Source organism: Macaca mulatta, chromosome 9 (assembly GCF_049350105.2).
Source record: "Macaca mulatta isolate MMU2019108-1 chromosome 9, T2T-MMU8v2.0, whole genome shotgun sequence".
NCBI lineage: Eukaryota > Metazoa > Chordata > Mammalia > Primates > Cercopithecidae > Macaca > Macaca mulatta.
In genome coordinates, this window is record NC_133414.1 from 114,732,960 (window position 1) to 114,748,050 (window position 15,091).

Below are 15,091 nucleotides of genomic sequence, written 5' to 3' on the forward strand. Positions count from 1 at the left end.
TCTCTACTAAAAATACAAAAAAATTAGCCGGACATGATGGCAGGTCCCTATAATCCCAGCTACTTGGAAGACTGTGGCAGGAGAATCGCTTGAACCTGGGAGGCAGAGGTTACTGTGAGCCAAGATCGTGCCACTGCACTCCAGCCTGGGTGACACAGTGAGACTCCATCTCAAAAAAAAAAAAAAAAAAAAAAAAAAAAGGCTGGGTGCTGTGCCTCACACCTATAATCCCAGCACTTTGGGAGGCCAAGACGGGTGGATCACCGGAGGTCAGGAGTTCGAGACCAGCCTGGCCAACATGGTGAAACCCCATCTCCACTAAAAAGACAAAAATTAGCCGGGCATGGTGGCGGATGCCTATGATCCCAGCTAAGGCCGGGGAATTGCTTGAACCCAGGAGGCAGAGGTTGCAATGAGCCGAGATTGCGCCGCTGCGCTGCAGCCTGGGTAACAGAGCAAGACACCATCTCAAAAAAAAATAGAATGTTGGCCAAAGATGCAGGCTTTATAGAACCAGACCTACCTGAGACCGGATCTCAACTCTGCCCACTCCCTGGCTGTGCAACCTGTGCAAACTACTTAGCCTCCCTGATCCCCAGTCCCTCCTCTTTAAAAAAAAGAGAGAATGGTGGCAGCCATTTCTTGGGGGCATTGTGAGGAGCAGCCAGTCAGTGAGAAGTGCTTGATGCAGTGGCTGGTGCTCGCCAGGCATATACAGAATGGTGGCTGTCAGCATCATTATCATCAGTCACCATTATTGTCTTTATTACTCAGGAGCCCAGCTGGAGACTCCCATCTTGCTCCTCCCTGAGCTTTTCACCTTGTGCTGAACTTTTTCCTGTGCTTGCTTCACAGGAGCCGCAAAGACAGCCTGGAAAGTGACAGCTCTACAGCCATCATTCCCCATGAGTTGATTCGCACGCGGCAGCTCGAGAGCGTACATCTGAAATTCAACCAGGAGTCCGGAGCCCTCATTCCTCTCTGCCTAAGGTGAGCGAAGACAGCCCTGCCACACAGTTTACCCCACAGCACCCAGGTCAGCCTCCAGGGGGCACTTCAGAGCCTCCCCAGCCCCCTCCACCAGCAGGCGTCCTCCAGGGCCTCCAAGGAGCCACCAGGCCTGTCTCCCTGGTAAGGGTGAGGCACCTGTCAGCAGCCTACAAACCTAAGCAGGCTGGGGCTCAGGGAGGGAGGAGAGCTACTCCACTTGGGGCCTGTTTAGGAGCCTGGGGACTCTGAACCAGCCAGTCGTCCCCATGTCACTGGGCCATGGGGTGTTCTCTTTGCCCAACCCTCTGGCTGGCCTAGGTGGTGAGAAGTCTGCCATCCTTCCTAGAGAAGGGCTCTCTTGTCTGCATCTCGTATCGAGCCCAGAGCAGCGCAGTCCCCAATGGGCCCAGCATTGTGGCCAGAGAGCCCCATTGGTCTCTGATTGCTTGCTTGACAGACCTTCCTCATTCGCAAGTTCTGGAGTCAGAATCCACAGGGAATAGGTGCTAAAGAACTCTCCTTTATCCAGAGAAGTGTTCCTCAGCCCTGTTCCCCTTAGGAAGACTCTGTGACCCAGGGAGTCTCAGGTGCCCCCAGCCACCCACAAGCCCAGGGCAGGGATGGCAGGGTCCCCAGTAGCACTGGTTTGTCAGGGCGGGGTTGGGTGGGTTGGGCTCTATTTTCTCCTGCTTGCTGCTTTTCTCATGCAAAACACTCAGTTCTAAAACCTAGTGGCCAGCCCAGCAAACTCCTTGAGGGACCAGGAAGCCCAGCTGTGTCCCTTCTGCTTCTGTCCACAGTGCCAAAAGCCCAGCCCAATGGCCAGAACTCAGCTCTATGCTCAGGGCTGCTGCACGGCTGCATCTGCTACAGCTGGCTACCCCGCAGCCCTGGGGCTCCACCCACACTTTGAGCAGCAGAGGCACCAAGAGTAACTCTAAACTCACAGAACAGTGACAGGGAGGAAGATCTGGCACAGTTGGGACCCTCCCCACTGTCCCCAGCACCTGGGAGTGAGTTTGAAGGGTAACCAGCCTTGGCCAGCCACCCTGGGCAGCGGACAGAGAGCAAGTGGCCAGAATGAACAGGACCTGGCGGGGTCTACCGCCATCCCACCACTACATCCTCCCTAGCCACTTCTCTGGCCAAGACCCAGGGCCTTTCAACTGGTGAAGGGTTAATTGCAGGCAGCCTGAGAAGGCACAGGGCAGGTTCCACTTCCTTTGCTGATGGGCGGCTCTGCCCATTAGCTGCCCCTGCCTGCCACTCCCCCAGGTGTATTTCCAGACTAGGGATTAACAGTAACTTTTGTGGCTCCCTGAGTGACCCCACTTGGCTTCAACTTGCTTGCTTGCTTTTTTTTAAAGATGTGCTGTGGCCTTTGGGCCAGCCACTTAAATGTTACGGGAAAGCCCAGGAGCAGGTGGAAGATTCTGCCCTGGACACTGAAGTGTCCCACTGTGGAGGCACTATCCCATCGTCCCAGGGAAACTTGTCTAGACACTACCTCACCTCCGTCCCCCAAGGAGGGATGTGACCCCCTCTTACCTCTGGGCGTGACCTCAGCAATTGCTACCTTCCCTCTCTGGCCTCAGTTTTCCTAAGGGAGACAAGCTTGAATCTCTGCAGGATCTCTGCAGGGCTTTTGAACTCAGTGTTTTCTGCTAGCTTTGAGCACTTTGGAAGGATAACCTTAGATAATTTGTGAGAGGGGCTTCTCTTTGAAGGTGCTGAAATGAGCGTATTTAGATACAGTCCCCTGTTGGTGGACAGGTAGGGAGCCAGGAGAGCATGTACCTGGCCCGCAGACCATAGTCCCCACTGTCCCAGAGCTTTGGCCAGGCCTGCTGTGCTTGGAACTGTTTCTAGGCCCAGCTCCTCACTGTCTCCATGTTCCCATTCCCAGGGGCAGGCTCCTGCATGGACGGCACTTTACATATAAAAGTATCACAGGTGACATGGCCATCACATTTGTCTCCACGGGAGTGGAAGGCGCCTTTGCCACCGAGGAACATCCTTACGCGGCTCATGGACCCTGGTTACAAGTGAGAAGGCCCTTTTTCTTCTCCCTCCTACCTTTCGTAGACTCTTCCTTGCCCACTTCTCCCTTGGCAGCTCTTGGTGGCACCCCTTCCTGGGAGGCTGGTCATGAGCGCCTCTTGGATTCAGGGCCTGGGGCCTGTGTGTAGATGTGGAGTGTAGATGCTGCTACCCACTCCAGCAGCTCTAGGAGCACTTCCTGACCTTCTCCTCCGTCACCTGAGACACAAGTGTTAACTTTCCAGGCTCTGGCTCTTGGTAATTCTGTTTCCCATGGAAATCCAGGTTGGAGGGATGTAAGACTTTCTGTACCCTCGGTAAACCAAGGTATAAGAACTCGAGGATGAAGCAAGATGGGAGGATGTGTGGAGGCCACTCTCCAATGGCTACATGGAAATCCCACCAGAATTCAGACAGTGGCATGTGTGCCTGGACCAGGGACTGGGCAGGCCTCAGTGGGAAGAGCCTCCCTTTCCCAGCCCACCCCTGATCTGACGGCCCTCCCATTCCTCCTGAGTTTGTGCCACCAGAGATCAGCTGGCTGGTCCAGAGCACTTTGTCCTTCCTTTGCTCTTCTAGCTGGAGCGAGCTTCAGAGCTGATGCCAAGCAGGGGTACTGGGGCCTCAGAGCCATAGGCCTCCTTCCAGCCCCCACCCTGTCCCGGGTCTCTAATGGGTGCTCAGCCTGCTCCACCACACTCCCAATTATCTTGGAGGGACAGCATCCTTTTTTGGCATTTGTTTGTTTGTTGGGGGTGGGGAGAGGATTGAACGCTTTACCTCACCTCACTCACGAGTATCGAGAAAGGGAACCTGACCCTAAACCTAAAGGTGGCCATACCTGGTTTGTGATGTATTGGAGAGGCATGTGGCATTACAGTAGAAGGGAAGAGAATGATGCTGGGTTTGTGGGTTTCACCCAGTCTGGGGAGTCTGTGAAGCATATGTACTCAATACAGACATATTTTTTGTCCCTGCATGTCTACAGAATTTCTCCTCCTTCAGGCCAGCCCCCTCTTCTCCCCCACCACCAAAATACTAACCCTTAATTAAAACAAACAGCAAACAAAGGACACCAACCACACTCCCCAGACTAAGCCGAGATAGAAATGGAAGCTAGTGCTTTAGGGATATTGTGTTCCATAAATTATCTTGCCTTTTTCCACTGTTGTTATTATATCGTTTCATAACAAAATTACTTTGAACCATAAAGTTATAAATACATTTTAAAAGTCCCACTTGGTAACATTAGATTTCTGTCCATGTGGTGTTGGTAGTTACTGTAACAAAAGCTGTGAAGTGTAATATTTGAAATTAGCCCAGCACAAGTGGAAAGGGCCTCCCCTAATTCCCTACCCCCAGCCATGTCCTGGGCTGCTGCCTCTGCCCCTGTGGAGAACAGGGAGGGAGCAGGCCTGTCTCCTGGGCCGAGCTGCTGAGGAGGCTGGAGGTAAGGACAAGCCCCTGAGAGTTCACAGGTCATCATTCCCAAGTGTCCTCAGGTAGCGTGTGTGTGTGTGTGTGTGTGTGTGTGTGTGTGTGTGTGTGTGTGTGTGTGTGTGTGTGTGTGTGTGTGTGTGTGTGTGTGTGTGTGTGTAAGGTTCAAGCACGTTTTCCTGGGACAGTCGGGACTGGGGCCTCCCCGAACTGCAGAATACATTCTACCCAGTTATGTTTCACATCCTCAGCTCTGAACCTATCCTCGGAGCTCTGCCCTCCCCTCCTGGAATGTCTTTCTGCCCTCCAATTTTCAGCAGCTCAGGAACCTTGGCCCCAACAGGACTGGGCAGATGTCCTATTGCCCCTCAGTCCTCTGAATGCCCTTTGGACACAACCCCAATTGCCCAAGCCCCTGACCCTCTAGCTTCTGGGGTTCCCACTCCCAGTGCCACAACCCCCTCACCTCCCTGGCAGCCCCTCAGCGAGCCTGAGGCCCAGCACCCGCTGGCTCCCCAGCACATGGTCCCCTCCCATGGGCTGTTGCCCAGGGAACCGGGGCGCGGTGGGAACGAGCTGCTGGCCTCGGCATGTTTCAATAAAGTTGCTGTGCTGGGAGCTGCTCAATCAAAGGCCTGTGTTATGGGCTCATTAGTGTGGTCCACCACGGGGCCGGCTCACAGGAGAGCTCCTGGGAAGGCTGGCGGAGGCCCCACACCCCAAGCACCCACCCTTGATCACCAAGGGGTTTCTCAGGCCCTTTCCAAGGAGCCCTGGGAAACCCTCTGACCCTGCCCCCAGCTGGATTCTCAGCGGTGGAGCCAACACCCACACCAGCCCTCCTCCCCCTGCCAGGCAGTCAGCACTTTCTGCCTCTGACTGCCAGCCAGCCGCCCCTGTTAGGGTCTTGCCACTGTGGTCACAGGCAGCTCCCTTGCTTGTGGGAACCTGGACTTGTAATTACTTGTGGGCCTCTAGGTCTCCCTCTGGGGCTGGCTGTCTCCATGGGAGTCTGCAGGACCTCCTAGAGGCCTGGGGTTAGACTTGCAGTCGCCAGTGAGGGCCACTGCCCTCGGCCAAGGAGGGCCATAGGCTCCTCAGGAGGGGACCCCAGCACAGAGAGGCCCACCTTTGCTCCCTGCAAGCGTCTCTTGCTCACGTCCCCAGGGTTCCAAGGTGTCTTCTGGGCCTTGTGTGCCCAGGCCTGTTGGAGGCAGAGGAGTAGGAAGGAGCGAAATCCAATAGACCTGGGACATGAAGAGACCCAGTCTTCTGTTCTCTTAACTGCTGCTGGAACTCTCCCATTGGTCCCAGCTGCAACGGAGGGGCTAGGATGACTGTGTTACAGCAGCCTTGGAAGCCCTCACTCCCAGCCCTGGCACCTTGTTCTGGCCACCAGCCCAGGCCTGTTATCTCTTGGGAGGAAGCATGGCAGAGACACCCTGCAGGGGGAAGAGTAACAAAGAGAGGCCGAGAGGAAAAGGTAGAAGGTTTGGGAACCCGAGCCCCTTTTCGGAGCCTGTGGAATGGCCCCAGAGAGGCCTCCACACCCACCTGCTCCCTCACCTTCCCCCATCTGTCCAGACCCAGGAGAGTCAGGGCCCCAGCATGTGGCAAAGCAGGGCTGTCTGCAGACCAGGTGGAGCACAGTGGACACTCCCTGCTTTATGGAGGATCTGGGGGTGCAGGAAGCCAGCACCAGTTCCACAGGCTTTCACTTTCCAGGGAACAGCACCTTGACTCCGTCTGCCCTGCCATTTGCTGTTTTCATCCTTGCTGAGACTGTAAAGCTTATCAGCCAACTCCAGGGCTGTAAGGGAGGCTTTTCAGACCCTGGGAGGGGGCCTGCCAAAGTCTGCTCCTGCACCTCCTTCCCCCCAGCATTCCTCACCCTGGTGGCTTTAACAAGCCGCTTTCCCTTGAGCCTGTCAACACTGGACTGTTAGTCTTCTGAGCGGGAGCCTGGCCCAGAGCTGAGTCGTTCATCCGTCCCCAGCCAGGGTTGATCTGAAGGGGGATAAGTCTCAGCCCCAGCGGTCACATAGAGGTCACATCACCAAATATGAGAATATTGTAGGCCCCACAATGCTTTCTCAGCTGTGTGGTGTCTGACAGCTCACCCAGGTGGCGCCTCCAGTCCCAGGCATTCTCTGCCAGCCCTGATGGGAAGCCCCAGGCGTGGGAGAAGACGCCCAGCAGCTGTTCCAAGTGGGCTCTGCTGCTCCAGGCCAGGCTTGGGAAGGTGCTGCCGAGCTCTCCTCTAGACAAGCCCTGCCTTCTGCCACCCATTTGGATGTTGTGTAGAAGATGACTTGGGAATCCCCAGCCCATGCCCTGGGCACCTCCTCTTTGGTGCCTCTGCTGTTCCTCCTTCCATGGGTGAACCCAGCCATACTTATTCTCCCTGGAGACCTTTGCTTGGACTGCCCCAGAGACCTTGTTGTCCAGGGGAACACCCATTAAGATTTAGAGCCCAGCAATGCTCGTGGGGAGGTACCCTTCCTTGTAGGAAAGGACTGTGATGCCCCACTGTGTCCCTGGCATCCCACAGCCAAAGCAGGAGTCTGAGCCTGCTTCTGCCACCAGAGCCAACTTTTCACTGCCCACTAAGAACGGGAAATGAGCGAGACCTGTGCCCACACTGCAGCCCGCTACCTGCTGCACCACACGCCTCTGCCTCTGACCTGGGAGGAGGGTGTTCTCCAGGCTGTTTTCTGGCTTTTGTCTGGCCTGTGGAGTAGCGGTGGGAGGGAAGGGACGCAGACAGGACTGCTTCCCCGTCCCTGCCTCCTCCACTGCCATCGTGGGTGCCAGAGCAGCTCCTTGGCAGGCTCTTCCACTGTAAACAACACATTTCCTTCCCTGAGAGGAGGAAAGGGAGGGAAAAGAAAGCCAAACTTGTCGGGAAGCAAGAACAACGTGTCAACATGAAGAACAAACAAGGCCCTGGACAAAGTGTGGATTGTCATACCAAGGGGAAGGAGTGGGCATTGTCAGCCACTCTTTGCAGACTCAGAAATATCATTGACCACAGACATCTGAATCGGCGTCAGATCTGCAGCAGCTGGGCCCCTGCCTGCAGCGTAGCCTGGCTTGCCCAGGGCAGGCACTGACACAAGATCACTTTTCGGGTTCCTTTCTGGAACTTGCTGGGACTTGGGGAATTGGGAGGTTGTTGACAATCCTCCTTCATCATCACCCAGCCAAGCTGGTTAAGGCAGCTGGTGTGAGCCCACTGGAGTAGCTGCTGGCCTAGATTCCAAGCCCCCCTGCCTGGCCAAAGGTGGGAACTGGGGGTAACCGGATCCATTGCTCCCCTCGCAGCTCAGCCAGTTTGACGGTAGTGGAGCTATAGCCACCAACTCACCCATACTGGTTAAGCCTGTGCCTAAACCCTCTTTCCCAGCAGCCCCCCACCATGATCTCCTGGGGCACCACTTAAAAATACAAGTGCCGGTCGGGCGCCATGTCTCACACCTGTAATCCCAGTACTTTGGGAGGCCAAGACGGGTGGATCACGAGGTCAGGAGAATGAGACCATCCTGGCTAACACGGTGAAACCCCGTCCCTACTAAAAATACAAAAAAAATTAGCCAAGCGTGGTGGTGGGCGCCTGTAGTCCCAGCTACTCAGGAGGCTGAGGCAGGAGAATGGTGTGAACCCGGGAGGCGGAGCTTGCAGTGAGCCAAGATCACGCTACTACACTGTAGCCTGGGTGACAGAGTGAGACTCCATCTCAAAAAAATAAAATAAAATAAAATACAAGTGCCTGCCGGGCACGGTGGCTCACGCCTGTAATCCCAACACTTTGGGAGGCCGAGGCAGGCGGATCACGAGGTCAGGAGATCGAGACCATCCTGGCTAACACAAGAAACCCTGTCTCTACTAAAAATGCAAAAAATTAGCCAGGTGTGGTGGCGGGCGCCTGTAGTCCCAGCTTGTTTGTCTGCTGTTAAACAGCAGACAAAACTCCGGTCCCTGGCTGGGCCCAGTGGTTCATGCCTGTAATCCCAACACTTTGGGAGGCTGAGGCAGGAGAATGGCGTGAATCCAGGAGGCGGAGCTTGCAGTGAGCTGAGATCACGCTACTGCACTGCAGCCTGGGTGACAGAGCGAGACTCCGTCTCAGAAAAAAAAAAAAAATTTAGCTGGGCGTGGTGGCACATGCCTGTAATCCCAGCTACTCAAGAGACCGAGGCAAGAGAATTGCTTGAACCCGGGAGGCAGAGGTTGCGGTGAGCTGAGATCACACCATTGCACTCCAACCTGGGAAACGAGCAAAACTCCGTCTCAAAAAAATAAATAAATAAATATGCAAGGGCCTTGACCTTGACCCAGAGTATTCTGATTCAGGAGGTGTGAATGGGGCCTAGCATCCCCTTATTTTCAGAAGCTTCCCAGGGGAGTGTGCTGCTCAGATTGATCGGGGGCCTTCCTCTCTTACTAGAGGGTCTCCTCCCTCTGAGGGCTGTTTGTGTACAAACATAAGTGTTTTCTGCCTGGCTCTTGGTAAACGCAAATATCAGTGAGTGCTGTTATCAATATTATTTCTACTGCTACTTTCTGGGCTAGTGAACTGGCAAGATGTATGTATTCACTAGGCTGGCCTGGGAATTTGCCCCACTGCCCTCACTTGGGAACCATCTCTGGGCATGGTTTACCCTCCTTTTTAGTTGGCCAGTCTGATTTTTTAGCAGTATCTGTGACTCTCACGTTTCTAGCCCTCTTAAGTTGAGCAGGTGGCCAGGAAATGTGTGGCTGGTGGAGGTTGGGACTGCTGATTTTCCAGGTCATTGGTAAAAACCAAAGCTTCCTCCATTTCCATCATCAGAAGACAGAGAAGTCATCCCCATCTATATAGGCTTCTATAGTTGGGGTGTCTTCCCAGACAGGAAAAGAGCATCCTCTACCACCATGAGGTCAGATAGCTGTTCCTCTAAAGTCCAGAGCCTTGAGCCAGGTGCGGTGGCTCATGCCTGTAATCCCAGCACTTTGGGAAGCCAAGGTGGATGGATCATTTGTGGTCAGGAGTTCAAGACCGGCCTGGCCAACATGGCAAAACTCCGTCTCTACTGAAAATATAAAATTTAGCCGGACATGGTGATGGTCACCTGTAATCCCAGCTACTCGGGAGGCTGAAGCAGGAGAATCGCTTGAACCCGGGAGGCGGAGGTTGCAGTGAGCCAAGATGGTGCCACTGCCCTCCAGCCTGGGTGACAGAGCAAGAGATTTCGTCTAAAAAGTAAAAGTCCAGAGACTTGACTCCTCTGGGTACCTACCCTTGGGCAAAGCGGGGATGATAGTCACCTCCCTAGCAGAACTGCCACAAGGATTCAATGAAATGACACTGATCAAGCTCTTAGCACAGCGCCTGGCACCTGGTGGAGGTACTGCTTCTGCTATTGGCCATTTTTACTGTCATTTTTATCATCACCATTCCCATTATTATTTGTGACAGAGCCAAGCATCTCTGTAGGGACCCAGTGAGCCTCAGGAGTGCCAAGCCCCAGAACTGCACAGGCTTTTCCCACAGTTGCATCACAAGGGCGAGTCTGTTACTCGGGAGAGCTCCCAGGAGCTGCTCCGTCTTAGCTGTCTATCTCCAGTGTCCTGTTGATACGATCTGTTAACATTCTCAGCTCCAGGTCTGAAATATACAAAGAACAGGGCCTGTTTGTTCAATCCAACCTTCTAAGGTTTAACTCCCAAAGGAAATTAAATTAGGTGCCTGGAGCTATGACAGTCTGTCGTGTTTCTTTGCAGAGAATGTCACCCTTAATATCATGCAGATCTCATGTATAATTTTTCCCCTTTAATTATTTTAAAATAACGTGAAGTTTCCAGCAGGAACCAGCAAATCACCAAAAGCAAAAATGGAGGAGCAACTAGGGTTTGTCCTCATTTTTGATCTGGCCATCCCCTCCCTGAACCGAGTCCAAAATAAGTCCATACACAGATGGTGCCGCGCATGGTGGTTGCTCTACTAAAAGCCACCATAACTCACCCTCTCCCTAGCACCAGTTCCAGACCTTTGTCAGAGGAACCAGCTTAGAAGTGAACTGAATGTTGGTGGCATTACGTTTCCTTGAAGAATAACTCTGGCATCTCACTGGGTGACCACAGCCCCTGTGAACCATTGCCCCTCTTCCTGTCCTCCCTCCACCCCATCTCACCCCCAGCACTTGTTATAGTCCCATATCTATATGCTGATCTGACAGAAGGTCCCTCCCTCCAAGTTATTTGTGAGTTAGAAATTAGCCCAGCCCAGACTGGAGCCATTGTAATATAATTGGGTTTTAGGTATGCTTGTGTTTGTGCTAGCATTTGCAGAGATGGCAACGAGCCCCGGAAATGCCAAAAATATGAATGTAACTTTTGTACTACTTGAGCAGACTGGTGATAACTGGTGGGGAAACTGAACTTTTGGGGAGGACACCCCTGGGATAAGAGAGTAGGAGGAGCAGGGGCTTAGGCTGTGAGAGGGAGTATGTGTATGACTGGAGTCTGGGCAGAGTCGGCCAGTCCCACTTTGGGGAATTAGGAAGAACTATAGGGGTGCACCTCCCCAAACTTTGCCAACTTTGCCTCTCCTGCTGTGTCTTGTCTCTGTCCTCGGTTGGGGCCCTAGCTCCTAGAACAGAGTTTGGTGAGGAGATGTGGACCAGTGGTCAGAGCTATTTTGTTCCTGCTATGGGCTTGGAGCCTGGGAAGGCTGGGTCTTTTGTCTCCCTGCCAACCAAGAGAGAGTTCTTGTCCCCGTGGGAAATGGACTGCCTTCATGCCTGTGTCCCTGGAAGGATGAATAGATGAGTCAGTGTCCTGGGGGTGAGAGTTCAGCATTCGGGAGCAGTACTCCAGGCACTAACTTGAGAGTCCAGACATGACCAGTAAGTATATGGTCTTAACCACTGACAAGCCGTGTGACACTGAGCAAATTACATAACCTGCCTTTGCCTCAGTTTCCTCACTTCCTCAGGAGACAGGGAGTGAGCAGTTAGCATGCCCGGTATGATGGCGGCTTTTCTGCTCACTTGGGGGTAGTGTTCTTATTTCTCACCGCCTCCTCCACCCCCATCCACTTCTTGCTTTGGAGACCTCTATCCTGCGAGCTCCTGAGCCGTCCTGTGTGCTCACCTTCCTTGTTACCTCACAGTGTGGAAACTTTGGTTCTTGGCAACTGACAATTCCCAGGGGAAACCTGGTGGGTATTTTTTCAAGTTCTCAATTCTCCTCCTCACAGGGAGGGTTTCCCCTCAGAGGAGCCCCTCACCTGGATCTTCACCCCGTTATCTTTCTTCCTTTGTGCCCTACCTGGGTGCCCAAGGTGTACAGGAGGAGACAGAGTTGTGGCCTGGGGGTACAGAAGGCTCTGCAGTGGAGGGAGGCTGGGAGGCCCTGGGGACCAGGACAGGGAGGGGGAGGGGTGAAGGAAGGGGTCAGAGTTGGAAGAGGAAAGGCATCCTCACCCAGGGCGTGGTAGGGTGCAGACCTGGGATCAACTTGGCCTGGCTCTGCATAGCAGCCTGACCAGAGTGGGGGGTGGGGGAAAATGGCCCAGCAGATTGAGGAAGGCCTGGTTTTAAAGGCCCTGAGAGCCCTTGGACGTTGGTATTGGCTGTGAAAACTTCTTCAGCGATGAAGGTGGTGGTTGTGCCAGCCAAATAGTGGGGCCAGACTCAGCATCAAAGCGAGAGGCAATGAGGTGTCAGACTAGAACAGCAACGTGGAACACTGGGAGGTGACCTAGAGAAGAGGAATCTCAAAGAAGGCTGGAGGAACTTAGTGGCTGATCGAGCCCACCAGGGCAGGGGCTTGGGAGCTTCCAGTCTGGGAGGATCTAGCTACTGTGAATGGGAATGGAAGTTGGGAGTCCCTTTGTCATCTGTAAAATGAGAGATGTTGGTCCACAATCTCCAGATTCTCCAACTCAGACAATCTTGGATGTACCTTCCAGGGCACTTCCAGATTCCACACAGGGCTTGTATTCCAAATCCAAACAGATTCCTTTTGTCCTGCCATGGTGAGGGGGCAGAGGGGGATATGAGAGCCTGACTGGGCAGCAGCTTTAATTTAATTTTTTTTCCTTTTGCTTTTTCTTTTTTGTTCCTTTTTTTTCCCTGAGATTCCTTTTTACCAGCCTCACCAGTCTTCATTTCCCTTCTGGGAGCAGCATTCCCAGCCCTCCCAATGTCCTCCCTCCTCTCCCCATTGTCCCCCCCTTTCCTTCTATGCCCCAGTCTGATATTGCAGGGAGGTGAGGGTGGGGGGGGGAATGACAGTTGGGGACAGGCCTCAAACACTTCCCTCTGTCCCTTGAACAGATCACAGTGAGCTCGTCTCTCCTCCATGGTCAGAAGAGAGGTATAAAGCTTGGTGGTTGGCAAAAAGATCATACATTTAAAAAAATAATAATAAAAGCCTGCCTTGTGCCTTCACAGATTCTGTTGACCGAAGAGTTTGTAGAGAAAATGTTGGAGGATTTAGAAGATTTGACTTCTCCAGAGGAAGTAAGCTTGTTTGACCTTCCCTGACAACGGGTCCCATCTCTGGGACCGTGTGTGTGTGCTTGCGTGTGCGCGTCTGTGCATGCATGTGTGCGTGGGTACGTGTGTGCGTGTGTGCTTGCATGTATCTGTGTGGCTGCATCTGTGGGCTCCTCCCCAAGGTGCAGGGATAGGCTGGAGAGGAGAATGTAGATTTCTTTTCTGTTTCTATGCACTCTCACCATCCCCTGCCCTACCCCCAGCCCTTGTAAGGACACCCAGCAAATCGTCTGAATTGCCAGCTCCTGAGAGCCTCATTGAAGAGGAAGCCAGGGCCTTCAGGCTAGTACGAGTTCTCCCCAGCCCCTGCTGTTCCCTGGCAGGTTCTGAACAGAACACCCATGTCTGTTGCCAGAGAACATTCCACTGGGGAGTTCTGGTGGGCAGCAAGGGACTCCTGCCCTCGCCTTGGGCCACCCAGGAGCCACTCTCTCTTCTTCCTTCTCCAGCCATGAGCTGTCCCCTCTTAGTCTCCCTCTTCCAGCCCTGGCACAGAGCCGGAGGAGCTGGCAGGCCAGCTGTGGCTATGCCTTCTCTAGCTACTCCTCTGGGGTAGAGGAATGGAGTCCATAATCCCCTTTGTTTTTTCTCCCTTGTTCCCGGCATCCTCATTTGCGGGGACTTACCTCATCCTGGAAAGTCCCTTCCCCTCCCCCTGCTCCTGCCCCCAGCACCCCAGCGGGATGGGAGCCTTCCTGGCCTCAGTGCCCCATGGGTTAGTGAACATTAGCAGGCTGGCTGGGCCTCCGGAGAGCTCTCCTGGGCCCTGCCCTGCCTGTGGCAGAGACAGACCCTTCCCTTGCCCGGTCTGCCGGGAAATGTGCTTGGGGGAGAACTCCTTTGCCTCCCAGGGGCCAGGCTTTCTACCCAGAGGGAGGCCAGGCAGGAGCTAGGTTCCAGCCAGGGTTGGAGCTTCCAGATTCCAGGGCTCCCCGGGCTGGACCAGCTAGGACACAGTCCTCTGGTGTTCAGGAAGCTGAGGGGAGTGCACAGGGCAGGACTGTCCAGTCCAGGTCTCCAGGTGGACAGGAACTCCCCAGAGCCAGGGTCACCCCAGTAGAGCAGTGTCTCCTCTGTCCTCTGGGATGCAGCTTGAGAAATTTGTTCATTTATATATTCTAAAGCCATCAAGCACCCAGTCCATGCCAGCCAATCAACCCCCACAAGTCTCTGGTCCCTGAGTCCCAGCTCCCCATTCAGTCAGACCAGAGCCAGCTGCCCAGAAGCGCTTCCGGAGAGGCCTTGTAGCACTGGGATGGCACTGTGCCAGGCTGCTGCTTTGAGCTTGGGGGCAGGAGGGGGACAGTCCAGGCAAGAGGGACAGAAGCCAGGGGGAGCAGAGGAAAGTAGGTCACTAAAAATGACTTTCTTCTTTTTTTCCTTTTCGGTCCAGAGGCTGTCCCCACACCCTGCCTCACTTGCCACTTTGGTCCTGGCAGAGACAGTCCCCCAGCAGAGGGAGCGAAGAGGGAGGCAGCCAGGAAGGGTTGGGCTTGTCTGCCTTCAGCCCCAACCCCAGGCAAGCTGAGAACACTGTTCTCTCCTTTCCACCCTGCCCTGACTTCTGGCCTAGCCAAGTTAGAAAGACAGACCCTGGGCCGGGCGCAGTGGCTCATGTCTGTAATCCCAGCACTTTGGGAGGCCGAGGCAGGTGGATCACCTGAGGTCGGGAGTTCGAGACCAGCCTTACCAACATGGAGAAACCCCGTCTCTACTAATAATACAATAGTTAGCCGGGCGTGGTGGCCCATGCCTGTAATCCCAGCTACTTGGGAGGCTGAGGCACGAGAATCGCTTGAACCAGGGAAGCAAAAGTTGCGGTGGGCTGAGATCGCGCCATTGCACTCCAGGCTGGGCAACAAGAGCGAAACTCCGTCTCAAAAGAAAAAAGACCTTGTGTCTAAGTTCCAGCATCAGTCCCAGGCAGTGAGCATTTATTGAGCACCAGCTGTGTACCAGACTGTATGCAAAATCCTACAGTAAAGAGGGAATAAGAGGCATCAGCCTCTTTCCCTTCCCCTACCAGAAGCTCCCAGGTGAACGAGAGAAACACAACTGTAGGCAAATCAGTGATTCCTGGG

General features: G+C 54.0%; 1 protein-coding gene across 6 annotated transcripts in view; it reads left to right on the forward strand.

Moving 5' to 3' along the window:
* The window catches only part of SUFU (SUFU negative regulator of hedgehog signaling), a 134,231-nt gene that overhangs the window by 115,126 nt on the left and 4,014 nt on the right, over positions 1 to 15,091 (forward strand). For 2 of the 6 annotated variants that reach the window (XM_015148000.3, XM_015148001.3), the window contains exons 9-12: positions 856 to 990; positions 2,897 to 3,035; positions 12,906 to 12,974; positions 14,404 to 14,529. In XM_015148000.3, coding sequence (XP_015003486.1) covers positions 856 to 990; positions 2,897 to 3,035; positions 12,906 to 12,974; positions 14,404 to 14,529 — 469 coding nt within the window. 6 annotated transcript variants of the gene reach the window in all.